Raw genomic sequence first — 21,473 nt, 5'->3', positions numbered from 1 at the left:
AAGATCCCACATGCCGCGGAGAGGCTGGGTCCGTGAGCCATGGCCGCTGAGCCTGCGCGTCCGGAGCCTGTGCTCCGCAACAGGAGAGGCCACAACAGGGAGAGGCCCGCGTGCCGCAAAAAAAAAAAAAAAAAAAAAGAATATCTCCACGACCTTGGAGTAGGCAAAGATTTCTTACACAAGACACAGAATTTTAGCCATACAGGAAATAACGATTAAATAATTATCAAATTAGACTACCTTTAAATTAAGAAATACTGTTCATCAAAAGGCAACGTTAAGAGAATGAAAAGGCAAGCCACACAGTGGGAGAAAATATTCACAACACATATATCAGACAAAGGACTTGTACCCAGAATATATAAGAACACCTGCAAAACAATTAGAAAAAGACAGGAAAATTAATAGGAAAATACGCAAAAGACTTGAATGGGCGCTTCACAGGAGGGTATCCAAATAGTCAGTAAATATATGAAGAGGAGCTCCACTTCATTCGTTGTTTTTAGTCATCAGGAAAATGCAAATTAAAACCACAGTAGAATGCACACCCATTAGAATGGCTAAAATTACAAGACTGGCCACACCAAGGGTTGGATGTACAACAACCGAACCATTCATACACTGCTGGTGGGAATGTAAAATGATACAAACTGGACGTTTCTACTAAAATTAGATATACACATACCTTATGAGGCAACAATTTCACTCCTGGGTGGGTATAAGCCTCAAAAACAAGTGCTTATATCTCTCAAAACATGTATATTTAGAGCAGCAATAATCTGTAATAGTTTGTGATACTACAAGTCACTAGTTTGCAATAGTCTAGTTTGTGACATCCCCAAATTAGAAGCAAACCAAATGCTCGTCAACAGGTGAATGGATAAACCATGGCATTTTCACACTGTGGAATACTATACAGCAATGAAAAGGAACAACCTACACATACAGGTAGACATGGGTGAATCTCATGAGAAGCATGTTGAGTGAATGAACTCAAACACAGAAGGGTACCCACTGCATGATTCCATTTATATAAAATTCAAATGCTAGCAAAATGAATGTACACTGGCTAGGACAGTGTTTACTCTCGGGATGATACAAAGGCAGCCTGAGAGGGACTTCTCTGGGGCTGTCAGATTCTGTTTCCTGATCTGGTTACAAGGGGGTGCTCATTGTGGAAATGCTGGACACACAATATATCTGCCTTTCTGTGTCATGTAATACCTTTTAGAGTTAAAAAAAAACATGGATACATGCACACTAATGAGCAACGCACGTGTTTCGAAGAAAAAGATTTGCGTTAAAACGATCAGAATGATTGCCTATAGGAGAGAAGGCATTGGTGTGAGACATGGGAGAATAAAGAGAATAAAGGAGTAGATCAAGAGGAAAGGGGCTTCCAACATTGTGAAGCAACTATAGTCCAAGTAAAAAAAAAAAAAGAGGAAAGGGCCCTCCACACAAACTGTGGAGCATGGGACTTCCCTGGTGGTCCAGCGGTTAAGACTCCGTGCTCCCACTGCAGGGGGCTGGGTTCAATTCCTGGTCAGGAACTAGATCCCGCATGACGCAACTAAAAAGATCCTGCATGCTACAACTAAGACGCAGTGCAGCCAAATACATAAATAAATATTTAAAAGAAAAAAAAAACTGTGGAGCATGATTATGGGAACTCTCTGTAATGGATGGGACCAGACAATTTTTTAAAATATCTTCATGCAGGGACTTCCTGGCGGCCCAGTGGTTAAGACTCCACGATTCCACTGCAGGGGGCATGGGTTCGATCCCTACTGGGGGAACTAAGATCCCGCATGCCGCACAGTGCGGCCAAAAAAAAAACCACCTTCATGCAAAAACATATTACGGAGGACTCTGCTCAAGGGTTTGGCCTTAGTGTGAATAGAGGAAAACCATGAGAGAAGTGGGCAAAGGGATGCAAAAGAAAATGCACCCTAGCTGTCTACGTCATGTTGGTATCTTGAACAGCAGGATAGCAGCATCTCGAAGTCACTGTTAAGCTGAAGTTACTGGTTTTGTGGTTTGCGTCTGGAATCCAATATAATGTGTTTTAGTTGTAGAGAACCATAGGCATAAGAGATATAAACAGAGTTGTGTGTTTTTGTGCATTTAAGAAAACGATATTTCAGTGATAACACTTATATGTGGAATCTAAAATACGACACAAATGAATTTATCTATGAAACAGAAACAGACTCACCGATGTAGAGAACAGACTTGTGGTTGCCAAGGGGGAGGGGGGTGGGGGAGGGAAGGATTGGGAGTTTGGGATTAGCAGATGCAAACTATTTTATCTAGAATGGATAAACAACAAGGTCCTACTGCATAGCACAGGGAACTACAATATATTCAATATCCGGTAACAAACCATAACGGAACAGAAAACCATAGTTCTAATAATTAAGTAGACACAGGGAGTAGATGAGAATTTTTTTTTTCTTAGCTGGGGCCCTACATTTCTCTGGACTCTATGCTGTCTGAGGTGTCCAGGGCTGGTGCTGTCTGAATCAGCGGTTCTAACGGTTGAGGAGTCCTTGATCCTCACATTACCACATCCCACCTCTGCTTAAAATCTCACCGTAGCTCCAGGTGCCCTCACACTCTATGGAATGGCCTACAAGGTCCCTCAAGATCTGGTGGCCACTGGCTCCTTACCTGCCATCATTTACTCACCACCTCGCTCCAGTCACTCTCAAGTTCTAGAGGTCTTGCCTATTCTGTTCCCTCTCTCTGGAATATTCTTCCACTCTCTTCCCCAGGGTTCACTCTTGTTTGTCCATTAGGGCTCAGCTCAGCCATCTCTTCCTCCAGAAAGCACTCTGATTCTCTAGACAGGATCAGGCCCCTCATCTGGTCTCCTACAGCCCTGAACTTCCACATCTGGCCTCTGCCTGTGCCTCCCCCATCTCGGCCCTGATCCCTGTGGGTCATCATTTTGGGCTGGATCTAAATTTCCCACTGGACTGGGAGCCCTGGAGGAGCAGGACCAGGGCTGCCTCAGTCACTACTATGTCTCTCATATTGTCTAGGACAGGCCAGGCGCAGAGCAGTCACTGATTAAATATTTTGTGGATGAAATAATAAATTCTAGAATTCTAAGTAGATACATTCCCAAGTTTTTTAATTTATGAGTCTAAAAATACAATTTTGGGACTTCCCTGGTGGTCCAGTGGTTAAGACTCCACACTTCCAACACGTGGGCGAGGGGGTGCGCAGGTTTGATTGTTGGTTGGGGAACTAAGATCCCACGTGCTGTGCATCACAGCCAAGAAAGGAATAAAAAATAAAATTTTTTAAAAAATACAATTTTGGGCTTCCCTGGTGGCACAGTGGTTAAGAATCTGCCTGCCAATGCAGGGGACACGGGTTTGAGCCCTGGTCCGGGAAGATCCCATATGCCGCAGAGCAACTAAGCCTGTGCACCACAACTACTGCGCCTGAGCTCTAGAGCCCACACGCCACAACTACTGAGCCCATGTGCTGCAACTACTGAAGCCCACGTGCCTAGAGCATGTGCTCTGCAACAAGAGAAGACACCACAATGAGAAGCTCGCACACCGCAACGAAGAATAGCCCCTGCTCGCCGCAACTAGAGAAAGCCCATGCGCAGCAACGAAGACCCAGTGCAGCCAAAAATAAATAAATTTATAGAAAAAAAATTTAAAGTTTCCACGAGTATATGTTTATATTCTTCTAGGAGTCTAAACCAGAGGAAGCTAGCCATCCATGGGCTGAATCTGGTTCAGACTTTATGCACTTAAAGTTGTTTTTTGTTTTTTTTGATTGGGAAATTGCAGATAAACATCAGAGCTAGCAGCTCTGGGCCTGCATTTCCCCATGGCTAGAGCAGGTGACTAGGGCGACCACAGTCCCCAGGCCACTCACTCGTGTATGTCACCTGCTTTCCCAGAGGCCCTTGAGTTTAACAACCTGCTCGACATCTTATAAGTTTCCAAGAATCCTAATATTGAAGATCCCATGATTGTCAAATGCTGAGTTACTAAAATTCTGAGCTTCTAAGGGAACTCATTCTGACTTTTGGATTTTAAGATTTCATGACTCTTGACAATATATATTTTATGTGTATAACACTCCATGTTTCTGAGATATTAACATTCCAAGGGTCATCGTGCTAAGGGTCTAATGTTTCAAAGGCTTATGATTTGGAGTCACATGTCTCTGAAGGGTCGTTGTTCATAAAACTTTAATATTGATGATTAAACACTTCTGAGGTTCGAAAGCCCCGTGAATACAAAGTCCCAAAGTTCAAGGGCCTACAGTTCCAAAGATCTAAGATCGTAAGACTCTATAACTATACAGTTCTCCGGTCTTTGCTTATATTGTCCTAAAACATCCAAGTATGGTGACCAACCATTCCAGTTGTCCCAGGACTGAGGGTTTCAGTGCAAAAAACATGAATGTGTGGTTATTCTTTCTTAAAGTGCTCAGGATAAACGTTTCTAATCTGAAATCCTATAGGTTTAGGATTATAAAGCCCTAAGGATCTATGTGCATTAGAGTTTTTAAGTTTCTGATGTTCTAAGACCCTAGGAGCCAACGATTAAAATGTCTTAAGATCTGTGATTATAAAGTTCTGTTTACACGAGTCTCCACTTCTAAAGGTCTTGGGTTCAAAGAATCTCTGGGTATGACATTCCAAGGTCCTAAGATGCGAGGTTTCAGCATTTCGGGATTCTAAAGAAGTACGCTTAGGAAGTCCCCCGTTTCTGGGATTGTATTGATACATTTCTAAGGTTCTATGGCTGCACTGCTCCATACAGCAGCCACAAGCCACATGTGACTATTGAAATTTAAATTAATTAAAACTAAATCAAATTAAAAATTCAGTCCCTCAAATAGCACTGGCCACATTTCAAGTGCTCACAGCCACAAGTATCAGTGGTTAGTATATTGGACATCACAGATACAGAACATTATCCCATCATCATGGAAAGTTCTATTGGACAGTGCTGGTCTAAAAATTCAAGGTCCGGGCTTCCCTGGTGGTGCAGTGGTTGAGTCTGCCTGCCGATACAGGGAACACGGGTTCGTGCCCCGGTCCGGGAAGATCCCACATGCTGCGGAGCGGCTGGGCCCGTGAGCCATGGCCGCTGAGCCTGCGCGTCCGGAGCCTGTGCTCCGCAACGGGAGAGGCCACAACAGTGAGAGGCCCGCGTACCGCAAAGAAAAAAAAAAAAAGATTCAAGGAAGGTCCAAATGTCTGTAACTCTCTTCCCATCCTCCAGGCCATCAAGGTACAAAGACACCACCCCAGCAGCTTCCTCCCTTCCTTCCCTCCCACCCTCGCACCCAGCCCTCCTCCAGGTACCTGCCAAGGCCTTGATCCGGGAGCACTCAAAGAGTGAGGCGGCTGCAGTGGAGGCGGCTGGCTGCTCCCGCTCCCAGCCCCGATCTGGACTCTCCCAGCGGGCTGCAGGGTTGTTATTGTTAGGGGCTGGCGGCCCCTCCATGTTATCCACTTCCCCTGGTACCTGCGCCATCAGGGAAGGTGAGGCCTGGGGATGAGGAGAGGAAGTTTAGGGCTAGAAACAGGGCCTGAGTTCAGAGGTGCCACTTCTAAGAGCAACTGGCTGTGAGCGCTGTTCCCTCTCACCTTCAATTTCTCTGTCTTTAGAAGGGACATGATAATAATGACAATAATGTTCACCCTGACCACATCATAGAGCTGTGGTCAAGCACCAAGTTTAGTGCAGGGTAGGGGCTCGGCAAATTGTCACTGTTGGGACTTCCCTGGCCGTCCAGTGGTTAAGACTCAGCACTTCCACTGCAGGGGTCACAGGTTCGATCTCTGGTTGAGGACCTAAGATCCTACATGACACAGAGATCCCGCATGCCATGCGGCAAAAAAAAAAAAATTGTCACTCTTATTATTGTTAGAAAGATAACATTGTTATCAATAGAACTCTGTAAGGCAGTAATAACAATAATTCACATTTATTGAGCAGTTGCACTGTGCTCAGTACATTATATGCATTATCTTACTTAATTCCCACAAATTTAATTCTGTAAAGAAAGGTACCATTAAGCCTATTTTACAGAGGAGGAAGCTGAGGCACAGAGGGGGTAATTCACTTGCCCAAGGTCACACAGCTAGTGAGTAACCAGGATTCAAATGTAGTCACTGTGATCAAATAACTGCATTAATGCCCTCAGTTTTTCATCCTTATAGCCACACCCTTTGCCATATAACTCTTCAGTGTTCTCCCACTCTGGGGATGGGAGGAATGGAAGAGGGGGGCGGGGGGACATGCCCTACCCCTTGACTCTGGGTTTGGCTACATGACTTGCTTTGACCAACAGTATTAGGTAGAAGTGCTGGTGAGTTCTGAGCCCAGGACTCAGGAGACATTGCATGTTTTTGCTTGTGTTTGACTGTGGCCATGAGACTACTAGGCTAGTCCAGGTCCAAGGCCTTCATCACAGCCAAAGCCAGCTAGAGCTACCAACAGTCAACATCCCCCTACCCATCCCAACTGGTGAATAAGCTCGTATAAGCCCAGCCTAAGTCGCTGACCTCAGACTGACTCGAGGCTAAATAAATGCTTAGTGTTTTAAGACACTGAGTTTGGGGGTGGTTTCTTATGCAGCATTATTGTGGCAACAGCTAACTGACATACTGTCTGACTCCAGAGCTATGTTCTAGAACACTGCCAGATTGTAAATATGAAATTTAAGGGTGTGGGAGACATTAGATACATCTCCTCCACCCTCTGGAACCCCAGGCCTGATTCTAAGACTAAGAAAGGAGGGAGTTGGGAGGAGATCAGTGTCCGCATTCTCAATATATTCCGACAGTTGCCAACTCACCAGATTTTAGGAAGGCAGGGTCTAGGTCTTGGTCAGTGTAGTGGAGACTGTCCCTTTCAACAGACACTCAAAAATCCATTATTATTTTTCCCTTCTTCCACGGAAAGCTGTAAGTGGGCACCTGTGTGACCTTGGCTGAGTCACTTACCCTCTCTGGGGCTCAGTTTGTTCATCTGTAAAGTGGTAATGATAATGGTACCCATTTCCTAGGGGTGTTTGAAGATGACAGGATTAATAATGCAGGGAACATGGTATCTAGTACACAGCAAGCCCTCAATACATGGGCTTTGCTATTATTATTCATCCTCCAGTCACATATCTTAGCAAATAAAAGTGCCTGTGCTGGAGTCTGACAGAAATGAGTTCAAGTCCTGCTTTATTCTTGCTGTATCTTTAAACCCCATTACCTTTAACTTGGCTTCTCTGTGCCTCAGTTTCCCTCCTTGTGAAACGGTGAGCACAACTGTTTCCTCAATGGAGGATACTTGGAGATGGAGAGGCACTTAGCACTTCGTGATCTCTCAGGCAGTCTGGAGGTGGAACAGCCCTGGCCATTACGTGATTCAACGGGAGAAGGAAGGGAGAAGGCGGTGGCGGAGGTGGAAGGGGGTGTCCTGCAGACTCCAGGAAAGGTTGGCTGGGCGAGGCTGGGGATGGGACCTGAGATAGGATGCTTTAACCCTTCCAAGCCCGTGCCTCTCTCTCCCTGCAGTCTAGTCACCGTTCCCAAGGAGAGGGGCCTGGGAAGGACAAGGCTTGGATGAAAGACCCACGCATGGCGCGGAGGCTGGACTGGGTTGACGGATGGGAGCTGATTCTGCCCTCAACCCTCCGCCTCCCCCAGCCGGGGAGACCCTCGGGGCTCAGTCCATGTCCAAGGCGCGCGGGGGAGGGATGCTAGGGCAGGTGGGAAGATGCTGGAGGGAGGGGCTATCCATCCCCAAGCCGCTCACCTGGGCCCGCGGCCGCCGGTGCCGCTGTCCCCGCTGCTGACCGTGCCCGACCGCCCTCCCTGTCGGCGTCCACTGCCCGGCCTGGCCGTCTCTGCTCGGCCCCACCGGCCCAGCCGCTCGGTCAGATCCGCATGCGCCGCGGCCGCCGGCGCGCCTCCTCCCGCTCGCGCGGCCGCCGCGCTCGGCGCGCCCCCGGGACCCCCTCCCGCCCGCGGTGCCCCGCCAACCCCGGCCGCCTGCAGCGCCGGCCCACGCGCGGTCACACACCCGGCCACGGCGTGTGATACACAGCTGCAGGGGCCCGAGATAGCGTCACACACAGTCCACACTCTCACGGGGTCACACAGTCCCACACTGCCACACACACACGGGGTCACCTACAGCGTCACAGACATTATCCACATCCACACACACACTGCCACCCCCTCACATGGGGTCACACAGTGTCAAATATTCAAACCGTCTCACGCAGTCATAAGCTCACATGAGGTCCCGCCCTGGAACAGGGCCCGACAGCGTCACACACTGTAAAGCACTCAAATGCTGTCACCACCATTCACGCGGTCTCGTGCACAAGTACACATATGCCGCACACTGCTGCACACCTCCACGGGGTCACAAGGAGTGTCACACGGCTTCACTATCACACAGCGTCACACACTTTTACACACTCGAACTTGTTACACCCCTTACACACTCACATGGGGGTCATACACCCGGCACTGTCGCCCACTTACACATCACACAGTAACAGGTCACAAATAGCACCACAACAACAGTCAACACCCACAGCCACACTCAAATGATGGCACGTTGTCACACAACTTACATGACACACGCAGTGTCACACACTAACAGAGTCACACACTCCCACATAACACAACTCACACATGTCCCACACTCACACCATATCCCCCAGCGGCATGGATGCATACAGCATCACAGACTGACCCACTGTCACCCAGTGTCACTACGAGGTCTCAGAAGAACAGCATCAATGTCTTCCACACGTGGTGTCACACACAGTCTCATACTGTAATACGGTGTTTTACGCAGAGGACGGCACATGGTACCACCCACAATCATGCTCTCCTTTGGCGTTATTCACAGCCACACAGGGCCACACGGGCACATAGACACGCAGTTACAGTGTCACACCCACACACCCACACTGTCCTCCCTCACTTTTTCCCATTGTAGCCTAGAGGAGGCCTCGGGGCGTAGTGTGAGTCCCAGATCAGCCTACTGGCCCTGAGAGAGGGGGTCTGAGCGAGGAGAGAGATGTGGGTGTGGCCCGCGCTCGCCCCGCCCCGCTCTGGGAGTTTAGAGCTCGGAGGCGGGGCACTGGGTTCACCGTCGTAGACCTCCAGATACGGCCACGCCTCCCAGTCTAAGTGGTGGGCTGGAAGGCGGTGCTGGGCCACAGGCGGAGGCGAGCCGACTCCCGCCCCGCCCACCCCGTTCTTAACCAGAGGAGTGGCCTTATGGCCCCGCCCCTCGGCCGGAGTCGAGGGCTGGAGGCTGGCTGAGGCGTGGCCCTCTGAGCGGCCCCGCCCCGTCTCTCCCGCTAGGGAAGGACGGAGAGGGCGGCCCAGCAGCCAGTCGGTTCCCGCGTGTCCTGCGACTCCGCGGCCCCGCAACCCCACGACCCCGCAGCATGGCCGTCAAGAAGATTGCCATCTTCGGCGCCACCGGAAGGACCGGGCTCACCACCCTGGCGCAGGCGGTGCAAGCAGGCATGAGCTGGGGCGGGCAGGGCGTGTCACGGGGTACACAGACAGAACTTTAGGAAGTGGAATCATGGGGTCGGGCCGAGGCTGGTTGGGGCCCTCAGTGCCCTTGATGTGTGAGGACCTAGGGGGGCAAAACAGGTGGCCACGGGGGCAGAAACGGGGGACGCTGTGAGGTCCAATTTTACGTGAGCCCAAGGAACAGGTATTAGCCCTAGGAGGCTGGGGGACTGTAGTGACAGGTTTAAATCCAATGCTCTGACGAAATGTAGTTGTTATTGTGGTGCTGGTGGTTGCACACCCAGCAAGGGCTTAACTAAGCCAGGCATTGGGCTGGCCTCCCAGCACTGTCCTCTCTTAGCACGTGTTAAATCCGCACAGCACTCATGTCGGGTGGGAGCTAGTATCACCCCATTTGACAGGTGAGAAAACTGAGGCCCACTGAGTGATCTGCCCAATGTCACATAGCTGGAAAGTGGCAGTGCTGGAATTTGTACCCAGTGCTTGTTCTTTGTTTGTTTGTTTGTTTTTTATTGAGACCACCAATGGGTCTTTTACTCCCCCACCACATTTTATTTATTTATTTTTGGCTGCGTTGGGTCTTCGTTGCTGCGCGCGGGCTTTCTCTAGTTTCAGAGAGCGGGGCTACTCTTCATCATGGTGCGTGGGCTTCTCATTGCAGTGGCTTCTCTTCTTGTGGAGCATGGGCTCTAGGCGTGCTGGCTTCAATAGTTGCAGCACGTGGGCTCAATAGTTGTGGCTCGTGGGCTCTAGAGTGCAGGCTCAGTAGTTGTGGCACATGGGCTTAGTTGCTCCGCCGCATGTGGGATCCTCCCGGACCAGGGCTCGAAACCGTGTCCCCTGCATTGGCAGGCGGATTCTTAACTACTGCACCACCAGAGAAGTCCCACCAGTGCTTGCTCTTAACTGCCAAAAGACCACCGGCTCTTGGTGTGGGCACCAAGGCTTAAAGTTGAAAAGGCTGACGGGTGGGTTGCTGTGGGCACCTAATGGAAAGAAGATCACGGAGACAAGGGTGAAGACTTGGGCACACGGGTCCCGGGAAAGTCAATGAGCACTGAAAATTTGCAGTTGCCCCAGGAAAGGGGGCAGGAAAGGGGATCAGTATCATGCAGCAGTACCCTGCCCCCACCGTCCAGACTTCACCAACCCCCATCGGAGCCTGACATTTCCAGATATAGCGCCCCACCCTTGCTGGCCTTGGTGACTCTGAAGATATTGACTATCTGGTTGCCCCAAAAGGGTGGAGGCCACCAGGATCCCACTCTCAGCTGTCTCCTAGCCCAGCTGTCCCTTCAAGGGACTCTGCCTGAAAGTTCCCCATTCAGCCCACTGCTCTCCCCTCCCTGGGAAGACCTAGTGAGGATCTTGGCTTGTAGGGACAGGAGGAACAAATTTGCTGGTAAACATTTCCAGGGGAGGAAGTAAGAGGGAGATGTTGAGAGTTGCTGAGTCACCCTGAGGAATTGGATTACCGAGTTACTACCTTTCTCTCAATCCTGGATTCTATGAAATTCTGCTCATCCACCCTGCTGGGCACAGCTGGGACTGCACCTGGGGGTGTGGAGCGTTGAGGCCTAGGGGAGTCCGCGGCTTCTCACTGTGGCTCTGACAGCTCTCTTCAGAGCCACAGTGAACCTGAGCCTCGCTGTCCCCATCAGAAAAAGGAAGGGGTTCAATGAGCTCGGCTTTTACTTATCTCAGTGATTCTGTAGGGCTGAGTCCTGACAGGCATAGACTCTGGTGCCTGTGTGTCTGCATTCCAAACCCCAGCTCTGCCACTTAACAACTGTGTGGTCAAGTGCCTTGTCATCTGTGTACCTAGATATCTGTAAAGTGAGGATGAAACTAGTAGAACTCGACCTGGGGTTCTTGTGATGATTAAATGAGATATTACAATATATGGAAAATGCTTAGAACCGTGTCCAGCATATAGTTGGTGCTCAATAGGCACTCCTTGGCTGAGAGAACTCAGATTATAGCTGTGTGATCCTGGCCCAATTACCTAAAATTGCCTTAGTTTCCCCATCCTCAAAATGGGCATATAATACAACCTACTTTGTGGGGTTGTTGCCATCTGGGGCTTTTCAAACTGTGGGTCATAATGAGTTCTGAAATATATTTAATTGGTCACAACAGTGTCAGAATGTATCACATGTTAAATATTGGTTTTATGAAACTTTCGTTTCAATTATATATGTATGGGTTTGTGTATACTGGGTTTGGAAGTGAAATCTATTTTGTATGGAGGGTTGAGATCAAAAAAGCTTAAAAGGGGCTTCCCTGGTGGCGCAGTGGTTGAGAGTCCACCTGCCGATGCAGGGGACACGGGTTCGTGCCCTGGTCCAGGAAGATCCCACATGCCGCAGAGCGGCTAGGCCCATAAGCCATGGCCGCTGAGCCAGCATGTCCGGAGCCTGTGCTCCGCAACGAGAGAGGCCACGACAGTGAGAGGCCCACATAACGCAAAAAAAAAAAAAAAAAAAAGCTTAAAAGGGGCATGATCTCTACAACTGACTCTCACATCGTTAGGAAAAAACTTTATACACATATATAATTATACATGTTATGCGTATATTTTATATATACACAGAGAGAAAGATAAAGCAAATATGCCAATCTAGGTCTTGGCACTTTCCTATAGGTCTGAATTTATTTCAAAATTAAAAATTAATGGAAAAAGATAAATAAAGTAAGGGATTTTTTAAACAAAAAAAAGAAAAGAAAAAAAAAGAAATGTTTAGAAATAACCTACAAATGCTCTTGTTCTTTGTGAAGGGCAAAATTTGTGAATTCTAACACTATAGTTTGGTATGGTAGCCACTAGCCACATGTTGCTATTAAAATTTAAATGTGGGTTGTGTTAAAAATTTTTGGAAAAAAACATCATTCATCTGCAGAAAGAGCTTAGCACAGCACTTGGCACATAGGAGGCTCTCTCTCTCTCTCTCTCTCTCTCTTTTTTTTTTGGCTGTGCCACACAGCCTGTGAGATCTTAGTTCCCCAACCAGGGATTGAAGATTGAACCTGGGCCCTCAGCAGTGAGACTGTGGAATCCTAACCACTGGACTGCCAGGGAATTCCCTAGGAGGCCCTCAATAAATGTCACTAATCACCAATAATGTACCATTAACAGGCACTCTTGTGCTGGGCCTGTGTTAGAGCTCTCACTGTCCGTGAGAACGTTTCTCCTCCAAAATACCCACAGTTTACTAGGGTCCGTTTTAACTGATACAGTGGTAATTAACCAGTGCCTGCGGTGGCATCATGAAAGCTCTCATTGCTCCCCGATGTGTGTGAGGGCAGCACAGGTGTCATTCCCTTATGAAAGGTGGTCACACAGGATGGGGATGCTAGGGATTGTGACTTTCACTTTAGAGAGGAGACTGAGGGCCAGTCAGGGAAGGTGTTTCCTGAGGTTCCTCAGCCAGTAAGTGGAGCTGGGACTTCCCCTGCTGTCCAGTGGTTAAGACTCCGCACTTCCACTGCAGGGGGCACAGGTTCGATCCCTGGTCAGGGAACTGACCCCACATGCCCGGCTGGGCCAAAAAAAAAAAAAAAAGAGGTGGAGCCAGAGTTCGAACCCAGGTCCGTGAGACAGTATATCGTGTGCTTTTGTGTTGATATAAAAGTCAGGGAGATGATGGTGAATATGTCACAGTCCCTGGACCCACAGGGCCCTTGCTTGATTCCAGGTCAGCATAAGTAGGGCCATGACAGAGGAAGCACAATTGGCTGGGGGTTCCGGGGAAAGAGGGTAAGGGTGCTCCAGGCAGAGGGGCACGTGCAAAAGCCAGGAGGCAGGAAACAGCATGATGCATTTGAGGAACTGAAAGAAGTTCAGTGTGCGAAAAGGGCCATGGCTCCAGCACAGTTGAGAGAGGAGAGGCCATATCCTGGGGGGCCTTGAAGTCTGTCCTAAGGAACATGACTATCTCAGGGCACCGGTGGGGGGGGCGGTCAGGGGAGGGATCTGAGCCAAGGGCACTTTGAGATAACAGTGGAAAGCTCTACCTGGCTACCACGTGAAATATGGGTTGGAGGGGTTGAGAGAGTCCAGGAGCCCAGGGAATACTAGACCAGGATGGGAAAAAAAATTGTGAGATGGTGAAAAGGTATAGTAACAACCAACACCCGTATAATGCTCTTTCCTGTGCCAGACACCCTTCTAGTCTTTTCATTTGTTTTCGTTTTGCATTTTTTACATAGCAGCTTTTTAAAGATATCATTCACATGCCATACAATTCACCCATTTAAAGTATACAGTTCAGTGGGTTTTAGCATATTCACAGACTCGCGCAAACCTCACCACAATCAGTTTGAAACATTTTCATCACCACCGAAAGAAACCCTTAGAAGTCACTCCCCATTTTCCTGCTCAACCCCTTCCCCAGCCCTAGGCAACCACTCACCTGCTCCTTGTTTATATGGATTTGCCTGTTCTGAACGTTTCATATAAATGGAATCATATACTGTGTGGCTCTTTATGACTGGCTTCCTTCACTTAGCAAAAAAATTGTTTTTTCAGAGTTCATCCATATCGTAGCATGTGTATCATTTCTTTTTATTGTTGAATACCATTACATTGTTTAGATATACCACATTTTATTTATCCATTCGGTTGATGGAAATTTGGGTTGTTTCCACTTTGGGGCTATGATGAGTAATGCCTCTATGAACATTCACGTATGAGTTTTGTGTGCACAGATGTTTTCATTTCTCTTTGGCATATACTTAGGAGTGGAATTGCTGGGTCACATGGTAACAATACGTTTAACCTTCCGAGGAACTGCCAGATTACCTTCCAAAGCAGGTGTATCATTCAACGTTCCCATCAGCAGTGTATGAGGGTTCCTGTTTCACCACATGCACATCAACATTTATTTTGTCTTTTTGATGATGGCCATCCTGGTGGGTATGAAATGGGATCTTGCTGTGGTTTTGATTTGCATTTCCCTGATGGCTAATGATATTGAGTATCTTTTCATGTGTTTATTGGCCATTTGTATAACCTCTTTGGAGAAATGTCTATTCAGATCTTTTGCCCAGATTTTTTTTTAAATTAATTATTTATTTAGGCTGTGCCGGGTCTTAGTTGCAGCATGCGGGATCTTTATTTATTTATTTTTTTGGTTGCGGCATGCGGGATCTTTTAGTTGCAGCATGCGGACTTCTTAGTTGCAACATGCGAACTCTTAGTTGCGGCTTGCGGGATCTAGTTCCCAGATCAGGGATTGAACCCCGGCCCCCTGCATTGGGAGTGTGGAGTCTTACCCACTGGACCACCAGGGAAGTCCTTGCCCAGCTTTTAATGTTCATCTTTTATTATCAAGTTGTAGGTGTCCTTTATATATTCTAAATACAAGTCTCTCTTATCAGCTATATGACTTGCAAAATTTTTCTCCCATTTTGTGGGTTGTCTTTTCACTTTCTTGATAGTGTCCTTGGAAGCACAAAAATTTTTAATTTTGATGATGTCCAGTGTATCTATTTTTTCTTCTGCTGCGTGTGCTTTTGGTGTCATAGCTAGGAAACCATTGCCTAATCCAAAGACGCAAAGATTTATGCCTATGTTTACTTCTAAGATTTTTTTTTATTAATTTATTTTATTCTATTTATTTTGGGCTGTGTTGGGTCTTCGTTGCTGTGCGCGGGCTTTCTCTAGTTGCAGCGAGCAGGGGCTACTCTTCATTGAGGTGCACAGGCTTCTCATTGCAGTGGCTTCTCTTGTTGCAGAGCACAGGCTCTAGGCACGTGGGCTTCAGTAGTTGTGGCTCAAGGGCTCTTGAGCGCAGCCTCAGTAGTTGTGGTGCACGGGCTTAGTTGCTCCTCGGCATGTGGGATCTTCCCGGACCAGGACTCAAACCCGTGTCCTCTGCATTGGCAGGCGGATTCTTAACCACTGTACCACCAGGGAAGCCCTCTTCTAAGATTTTTATAGTTTTAGCACTTACATTTAGGTCTTTGATCATTTTGAGTTAATTTTTATATATGGTGTGAGGGAATAGGGATCCAACTTCATTCTTTTACATATGGATATCAAGTTGTCCCTGCATCATTTGTTGAAAAGACTGTACTTGCCCAATTGAATCATCTTGGCACCCTTGTCAAAAATCAACCAACTACATTAAACTTTTAGAAATATTATTTAAGGAGTTCGCTGGTGGTCTAGTGGTTAGGACTCGGCGTTTTCACTGCTGTGGCCCTGGGTTCAATCCCTGGTCAGGGAACTAAGTTCCTGCAAGCTGCATGGCGCGGCCAAAAAAAAAAAAAAAGAAATGTTATTTAAACCCCCAGTAACCCTATAAGGTAGAGACTATGATTAGTGTCATTTTAAAAATGAAGGCCCTAAGGCCCAGACAGGTTAAGTGAGTTGCCCAGTGTCACAGCTAGGTAGTGGTAGGACCAGACAGAATTCAAACCCGGGATTGCTTGGAGGATTAAAGAAGCGAATAAATGTAAGGAATTTGGCACCTGGCATATAGTGAGTGCTCTCTAAATATTATGTATCATTATGGTCATTATCTCTGCCCCAGAGTGTACAAATTTCTAATCATTTGTTTTTTACATATATGATGATAGCTATCAAGAGAAATGTAACAGGGGCGTTCCCTGGCGGTCCAGTGGTTAGGACTCCGTGCTTTCATTGCCAAGGGCCCAGGTTCAATCCCTGGCCAGGGAACTAAGATCCCACAAACCCGTGTCCCCTGCGTCGGCAGGCGGACTCTCAACCACTGCACCACGAGGGAAGCCCACCCCATCATTTTTTTTCATTTCTTGTACCAGCTGGAGGTACAAGATAAGATGTTCCAGGCTCATCTTGTCTTCTCCCTGGCGTGGCCCAGCAAGCACCCATTTCTTCAACGAGCTCTGGCTCATTTTTCATGAGAATGCTATTTAGAGGCTGTCTTCATCAGCTCAGGCCACTACAACAAAATGCCATAGACCGGGTTGCTTAAACAACAGCCATTTCTCACAGTTCTAGAGAGCGGAGAGTTCAAGATCAAGGTACTAACAGGTTTGGTTTCTGATGAGGGCCCTCTTCCTGGCTTGCAGATGGCCGCCTTCTTGCTGTGTTCTCACATGGTAGAGAGAGAGCGAGCGAGCGAGCCTTGGTCTTCCTCTTCTTATAAGGACACTAATTCCATTATGGGGACCCTACCCTCATGACCTCATCTAATCTAATTACCTCCCAAAGGGTCCATCTCCAAATACCATCACATTGGGAGTTAGGGCTTCAGCATATGAATTCAGCATATGACACAAGCATTCAGTCCATAACAGAGACTACAACTACTAATTTTATTTTTTTTGCAATACACATAAACATTGATATATTTTGCCATTATTTAAAACAAAGGAAGAAATATGTTGGTTGTAATCTTTAAAAGGGAGGGTATGTGTCAGAAAGGGGACACTGAGTTACAGAATTATCCAAAATTCTTTTGGGAGGTGACATGCCAAAGTGATGTTCAGACTGTTTAGTAACCGCTAAGACAGGACCCAGCCCTTCAAAAGTAAGACCTAGGGAACCAAACCCAACGATGGACAACCTTTGGGCAGCTCATGTCCTTCTCTGTACCTCAGCTTGCTCCAGGACCATGGATGGGGGGCATAGACCAGTGTGATGCCAGGCATTAACCCTTTAGTCGCCGGAGGGTGGAGAAATCGCAGGAGTGGGGAGTGAAGGGAAGAAGAGACCCTTGGAGGCATCAGAGCAGGTTATTTATGAACCGACATCAAGGTATCACTTTATTTTAACAACCAGCTGGATATCAACTGTGGGTATGCCAGCGAAAATATTTGAAGACCATTGTCTCAGAACAGGGGACCTGCGGGATGGATTTGGGGGTTCATGGCACCCTCCAGGACCCAGCCCCTGGAGGCTGGGAGTGCCAGCCCACAAGCCGACTGACCTGCCTCTCTGCCCCTCTTTGCAGGCTATGAGGTGACAGTGCTGGTGCGGGACACCTCCAGGCTGCCCTCAGAGGGGCCCCAGCCGGCCCACGTGATAGTGGGTGACGTTCGGCAGGCGGCCGATGTGGACAAGACTGTGGCGGGGCAGGACGCCGTCATCGTGCTGCTGGGCACCGGCAATGACCTCAGTACTGGGCCCCCCCTCTGCCCACGGCCCACCCCTGCACCTCGGCCCCCAGCGCCACCCCCGCCCCCAGCCCCACCCCTGCCGCCACCGCCACCGCCGCCGCCCACCAGTGACAGCCACTCTCTGTCTCCTCTAAGGTCCTACCACAGTGATGTCCAAGGGTGCCCAGAACATTGTGGCGGCCATGAAGGCCCACGGAGTGGACAAGGTCGTGGCCTGCACCTCGGGTGGGTGGCGGGGTCATAGGGGTGGGGCTGAAGAGTCGGGGATAGGTACTGGACGGGCAGCCCAGGGGCTCCTACAGGGCGGCATTAGAGCCACTCCAAGCTACTGTGTATTTATTGAGCACCACCTGAGTGCCTGAACCTTGCTGGATGAGGCCAGAGACACAATACAGCCCTGGGCCCTGGGCCGTGGTTCTTACAAGGAGGAGGGACGTGGCAACAGAGCCATCATCAAACAGTGACCAGTCAGGGCCAGGGTTGGGGGAAGCACAGGCAGAGAGGTCAAGGCCAGGATTCGGGGGGAGCACGGGCAGAGGGGTCAGGGCCGGGATTCGGGGGGAGCACGGGCAGAGGGGTCAGGGCCGGGATAGGGGAAGCCTAGAGGGCTCTGGGGGCCCAGAGGGGTGCCTGACTCATCCTGAAAAAGGGTCAGGGGGAGAGCATCATAGAGGAAATGACAGAGCTGTGTATACATAGGCCAGGTCTTTACCCTCACAGAGCTCCCAATTTATGAGGAGATGGTATTAAACAAATGGTTGCCCGGAATAATCTGAAAGGAAGGCTGCAGGGTGTGTAACAGGAGCAGTTAATGCTAACAGCATTTATTGAGCTCTTACTGTGTGCTCGGCACCATCTGAGTGCCTTACAGATGAATGCCTCTTAATCTTCTCAAAACTCCTTTGAGTAGCACTTATATTCACAGTGGAACACAGTAGGTGCTCAGTGAGTAGTAGCTGTTCTTATTGCTTCCTAGCTAAGGGAGTGGAGGCACAGAGAGGCCCATCACCTTACGCGAGATCACACAGCCTGTGGCTGGCAGAGCTGGGGTGTGGAACCGGACTGTCTCCATGGTCCACACTCCTCACCTTTGTTCCATCACACATTGTCTCCCAGGGAAGGGAAGTGACATGAGGGAGCAGTGGGAGGATAAGGGGACTCCAGGCAGAGGGATGAGCATTTACAAAGGCTGTGAGGTGGGAGGGAGTGTGGCTGCAGCAGAGCGAGTGAAGGGGAGAGTGTTGGGTGGTGAGGTCAGGTGGGGCCTCGTGGACCTGATGGGGCCTTTGCTTTTACCCTGAGTGAGATAGGGTCACAGATGAGTCTGACCCCTCTGGCTGTGCCGGGGGAACAGAATGTGGGGGGCAGGGGCAGGGAGACCGGGGAGGAGGCTGCTGCCATGGTCTAGGCAGGAGGTAACAGTGGACAGGAGCAGGCAGGGTGAGAAGCCTGGAGAAACTGGAGGGCAGTAGTGAGCCCCCGTAGGGGTTGGTCCTGGCAGGAGACCTGTGGGCTACGGGCCTGGCCAGGCTGTCCTCAAGCCTTGGCTGACCCTACCCTGTGTCCCCCCAGCCTTCCTCCTGTGGGACCCGTCCAAGGTGCCCCCAAGACTGCAGGATGTGACTGATGACCATATCCGGATGCACAAGATACTGCAGCAGTCGGGCCTGAAGTACGTGGCTGTGATGCCACCACACATAGGTGAGTGGGTGGGGACCCAGCTGGAGGGTTACCACCAGCCTGCCCCCTCCTGTCCTCTGTCGACATTCACTGGGCCTTCCCTGGGCAGTTGAAAATTGCAAACCTTCCTCCCACACCTTCTATGCTCCTTCCTGCTTGATTTGTATCTGCTTTCTAACATACTTTTCAATTATCTCTGTTGTACAAACTATCCAAAATTTTAAAACGTAAAACAAAACCCCTCATTTATGATGACTCTCTCAGTACTGGGAGCTGACTAGGCTCTGGGGTCACTTCTTGCTGGCGTCTCGCACGCCGTTGCTCAGTAGCTGGCAATAGAATTGTGTGGAAGGAAGCCACGACAGGGCTCGTGGTAGGTGCAGGCTGTCTGTCCCTGGAACACCCGCATGCTGCCTTGCCTAGCGTCAGATCTCTCAGGGCTGCTTCCGTTGTATTCTCTTCATTAGAAGCAAGTTATGGGACTTCCCCGGTGGTCCAGTGGTTAAGACTCCATGCTCCCAATGCAGGGGGCCCGGGTTCGATCCCTGCTCAGGAAACTAGATCCCACATGCATGCCGCAACTAAAAAGATCCCACATCCCGCAACTAAGACCTGGTGCAGCCAAATAAAATAAATACAGAAATACAGAAATAAATATTTTAAAAAAAGAAGCAAGTTATACTGGGGCTGCCCCACATTCAAGGGACAGGGACTTATGCTTCACATCGTCGCTTTCTTTCTTTCTTTTTTTAAACCCATTTATTTATTCATTTATTTGGACACACCATACAGCATGCAGGATCTTAGTTCCCTGATCAGGGATTGAACCCATGCCCCCTGCTGTGGAAATGTGGAGTCCTAACCACTGGACCACCAGGGAAGTCCCTCGTTTCTTTCTTTATCTTACTTAGCGCATGTCTCCCACACTAGAATTTTGTTTGAAGCACAAATTTTGTCTTGTTTTGATTACAGCTGTGTTCCTAGTGCCTAGAACTGGGCTTGGCATGTAGTAGGTGCTCAGTAAATATTTGTCCCGTAAGCTAATACCGGAGAAGATGCCTCACCTCCAGGTGGTGCTGTGGAGGGAACCACACCCTCTTTTCCCCTCCCAGGTCTGGAATACACATTGAGAGAGAGTCAGACCGAGGGAGAGATGCATTTACAAATGTCTCTTGCATAGGAAGTGTGTGCCTGGCCACGATTACAAGTACCAATGATGTAGTCTCTGCTCTCACGAGGCTTACATTTCTAGCGGAGGAGACAAACGAAATAGATGATCTGTATTACTGTTGGGTTGTGCTACACTGAATGAAGAAACCATAAAGTTCCGTGAAGGAACTTCCCTGGTGGCTCAGTGGTTAAGAATCCACCTGCCAATGCATGGGACACGGGTTCGATCCCTGGTCCGGGAAGATCCCACATGCTGCCGAGCAACTAAGCCCGTGTGCCACAACTACTGAGCCTGCGCTCTGGATCCCACCAGCCACAACTACTGAGCTCACGAGCCACAACTACTGAAGCCCACATGCCTAGAGCCCATGCTCCGCAACAAGAGAAGCCACCGCGTTGAGAAGCCCACTCGCCACAACTAGAGAAAGCCCGCGCACAGCAACAAAGACCCAACACAGCCAAAACAAAACAAAACAAAACAAAAAAACTCGGTGAAGAGAGTAAGCCTCAGCTATAAGCAGAGGCTCGCTAAGGAGATGGCCCTCCCCGCAGATACTCACCTGATTCCCCCGCTCAGGGGACTACATTCAATGTCCTGGGCTAAACCATAATGGAAAAGAATATTAGAAAAGAATGTGTGTGTGTGTGTGTGTATATATATATATATATATATATATATATATATATATATATATGTTTTAAAAAAAAAAGACACCAGACCTGTTATGTTTCATGCTATGAAAAACATTAAAAAAAAAAGTGATTGTTCCAGGTTAAAGGTGACATGGCGACTGAACTGGATTCTGATTTTGAGGGGAGGGGGAGGTCGGAAGATATTTTTTGGCAGTTGGGGAAATCTGAATTTCTAAATTCATCATTCTAAATGATGTCTCTTGCATAGGAAGTGTGTGGCCACGATTCCCCTCAGGGGGAATCAGGTGAGTGTCTGGGGGAAGGGAGGACATTC

At 48.8% G+C, this 21,473-nt stretch overlaps 1 protein-coding gene across 1 annotated transcript in view; it reads left to right on the top strand.

Moving 5' to 3' along the window:
* The first annotated feature begins 9,333 nt into the window (after window positions 1-9,333).
* The window catches only part of BLVRB (biliverdin reductase B), an 18,462-nt gene continuing 6,322 nt past the window's right edge, over window positions 9,334-21,473 (top strand). The window contains exons 1-4 of the mRNA XM_027079569.1: window positions 9,334-9,535; window positions 17,491-17,655; window positions 17,792-17,881; window positions 19,229-19,357. Coding sequence (XP_026935370.1) covers window positions 9,457-9,535; window positions 17,491-17,655; window positions 17,792-17,881; window positions 19,229-19,357 — 463 coding nt within the window. The 5' untranslated portion in view covers window positions 9,334-9,456. The remainder of the gene's footprint in view (window positions 9,536-17,490; window positions 17,656-17,791; window positions 17,882-19,228; window positions 19,358-21,473) is intronic.

The sequence above is a fragment of the Aethalodelphis obliquidens genome, unplaced genomic scaffold (genome assembly GCF_003676395.1).
Source record: "Aethalodelphis obliquidens isolate GAN/ISIS:26980383/991018 unplaced genomic scaffold, ASM367639v1 scaffold43, whole genome shotgun sequence".
NCBI lineage: Eukaryota > Metazoa > Chordata > Mammalia > Artiodactyla > Delphinidae > Aethalodelphis > Aethalodelphis obliquidens.
The sequence above is the reverse complement of the archived record's forward strand: the minus strand, read 5'-3'. Positions and strand labels throughout refer to the sequence as shown.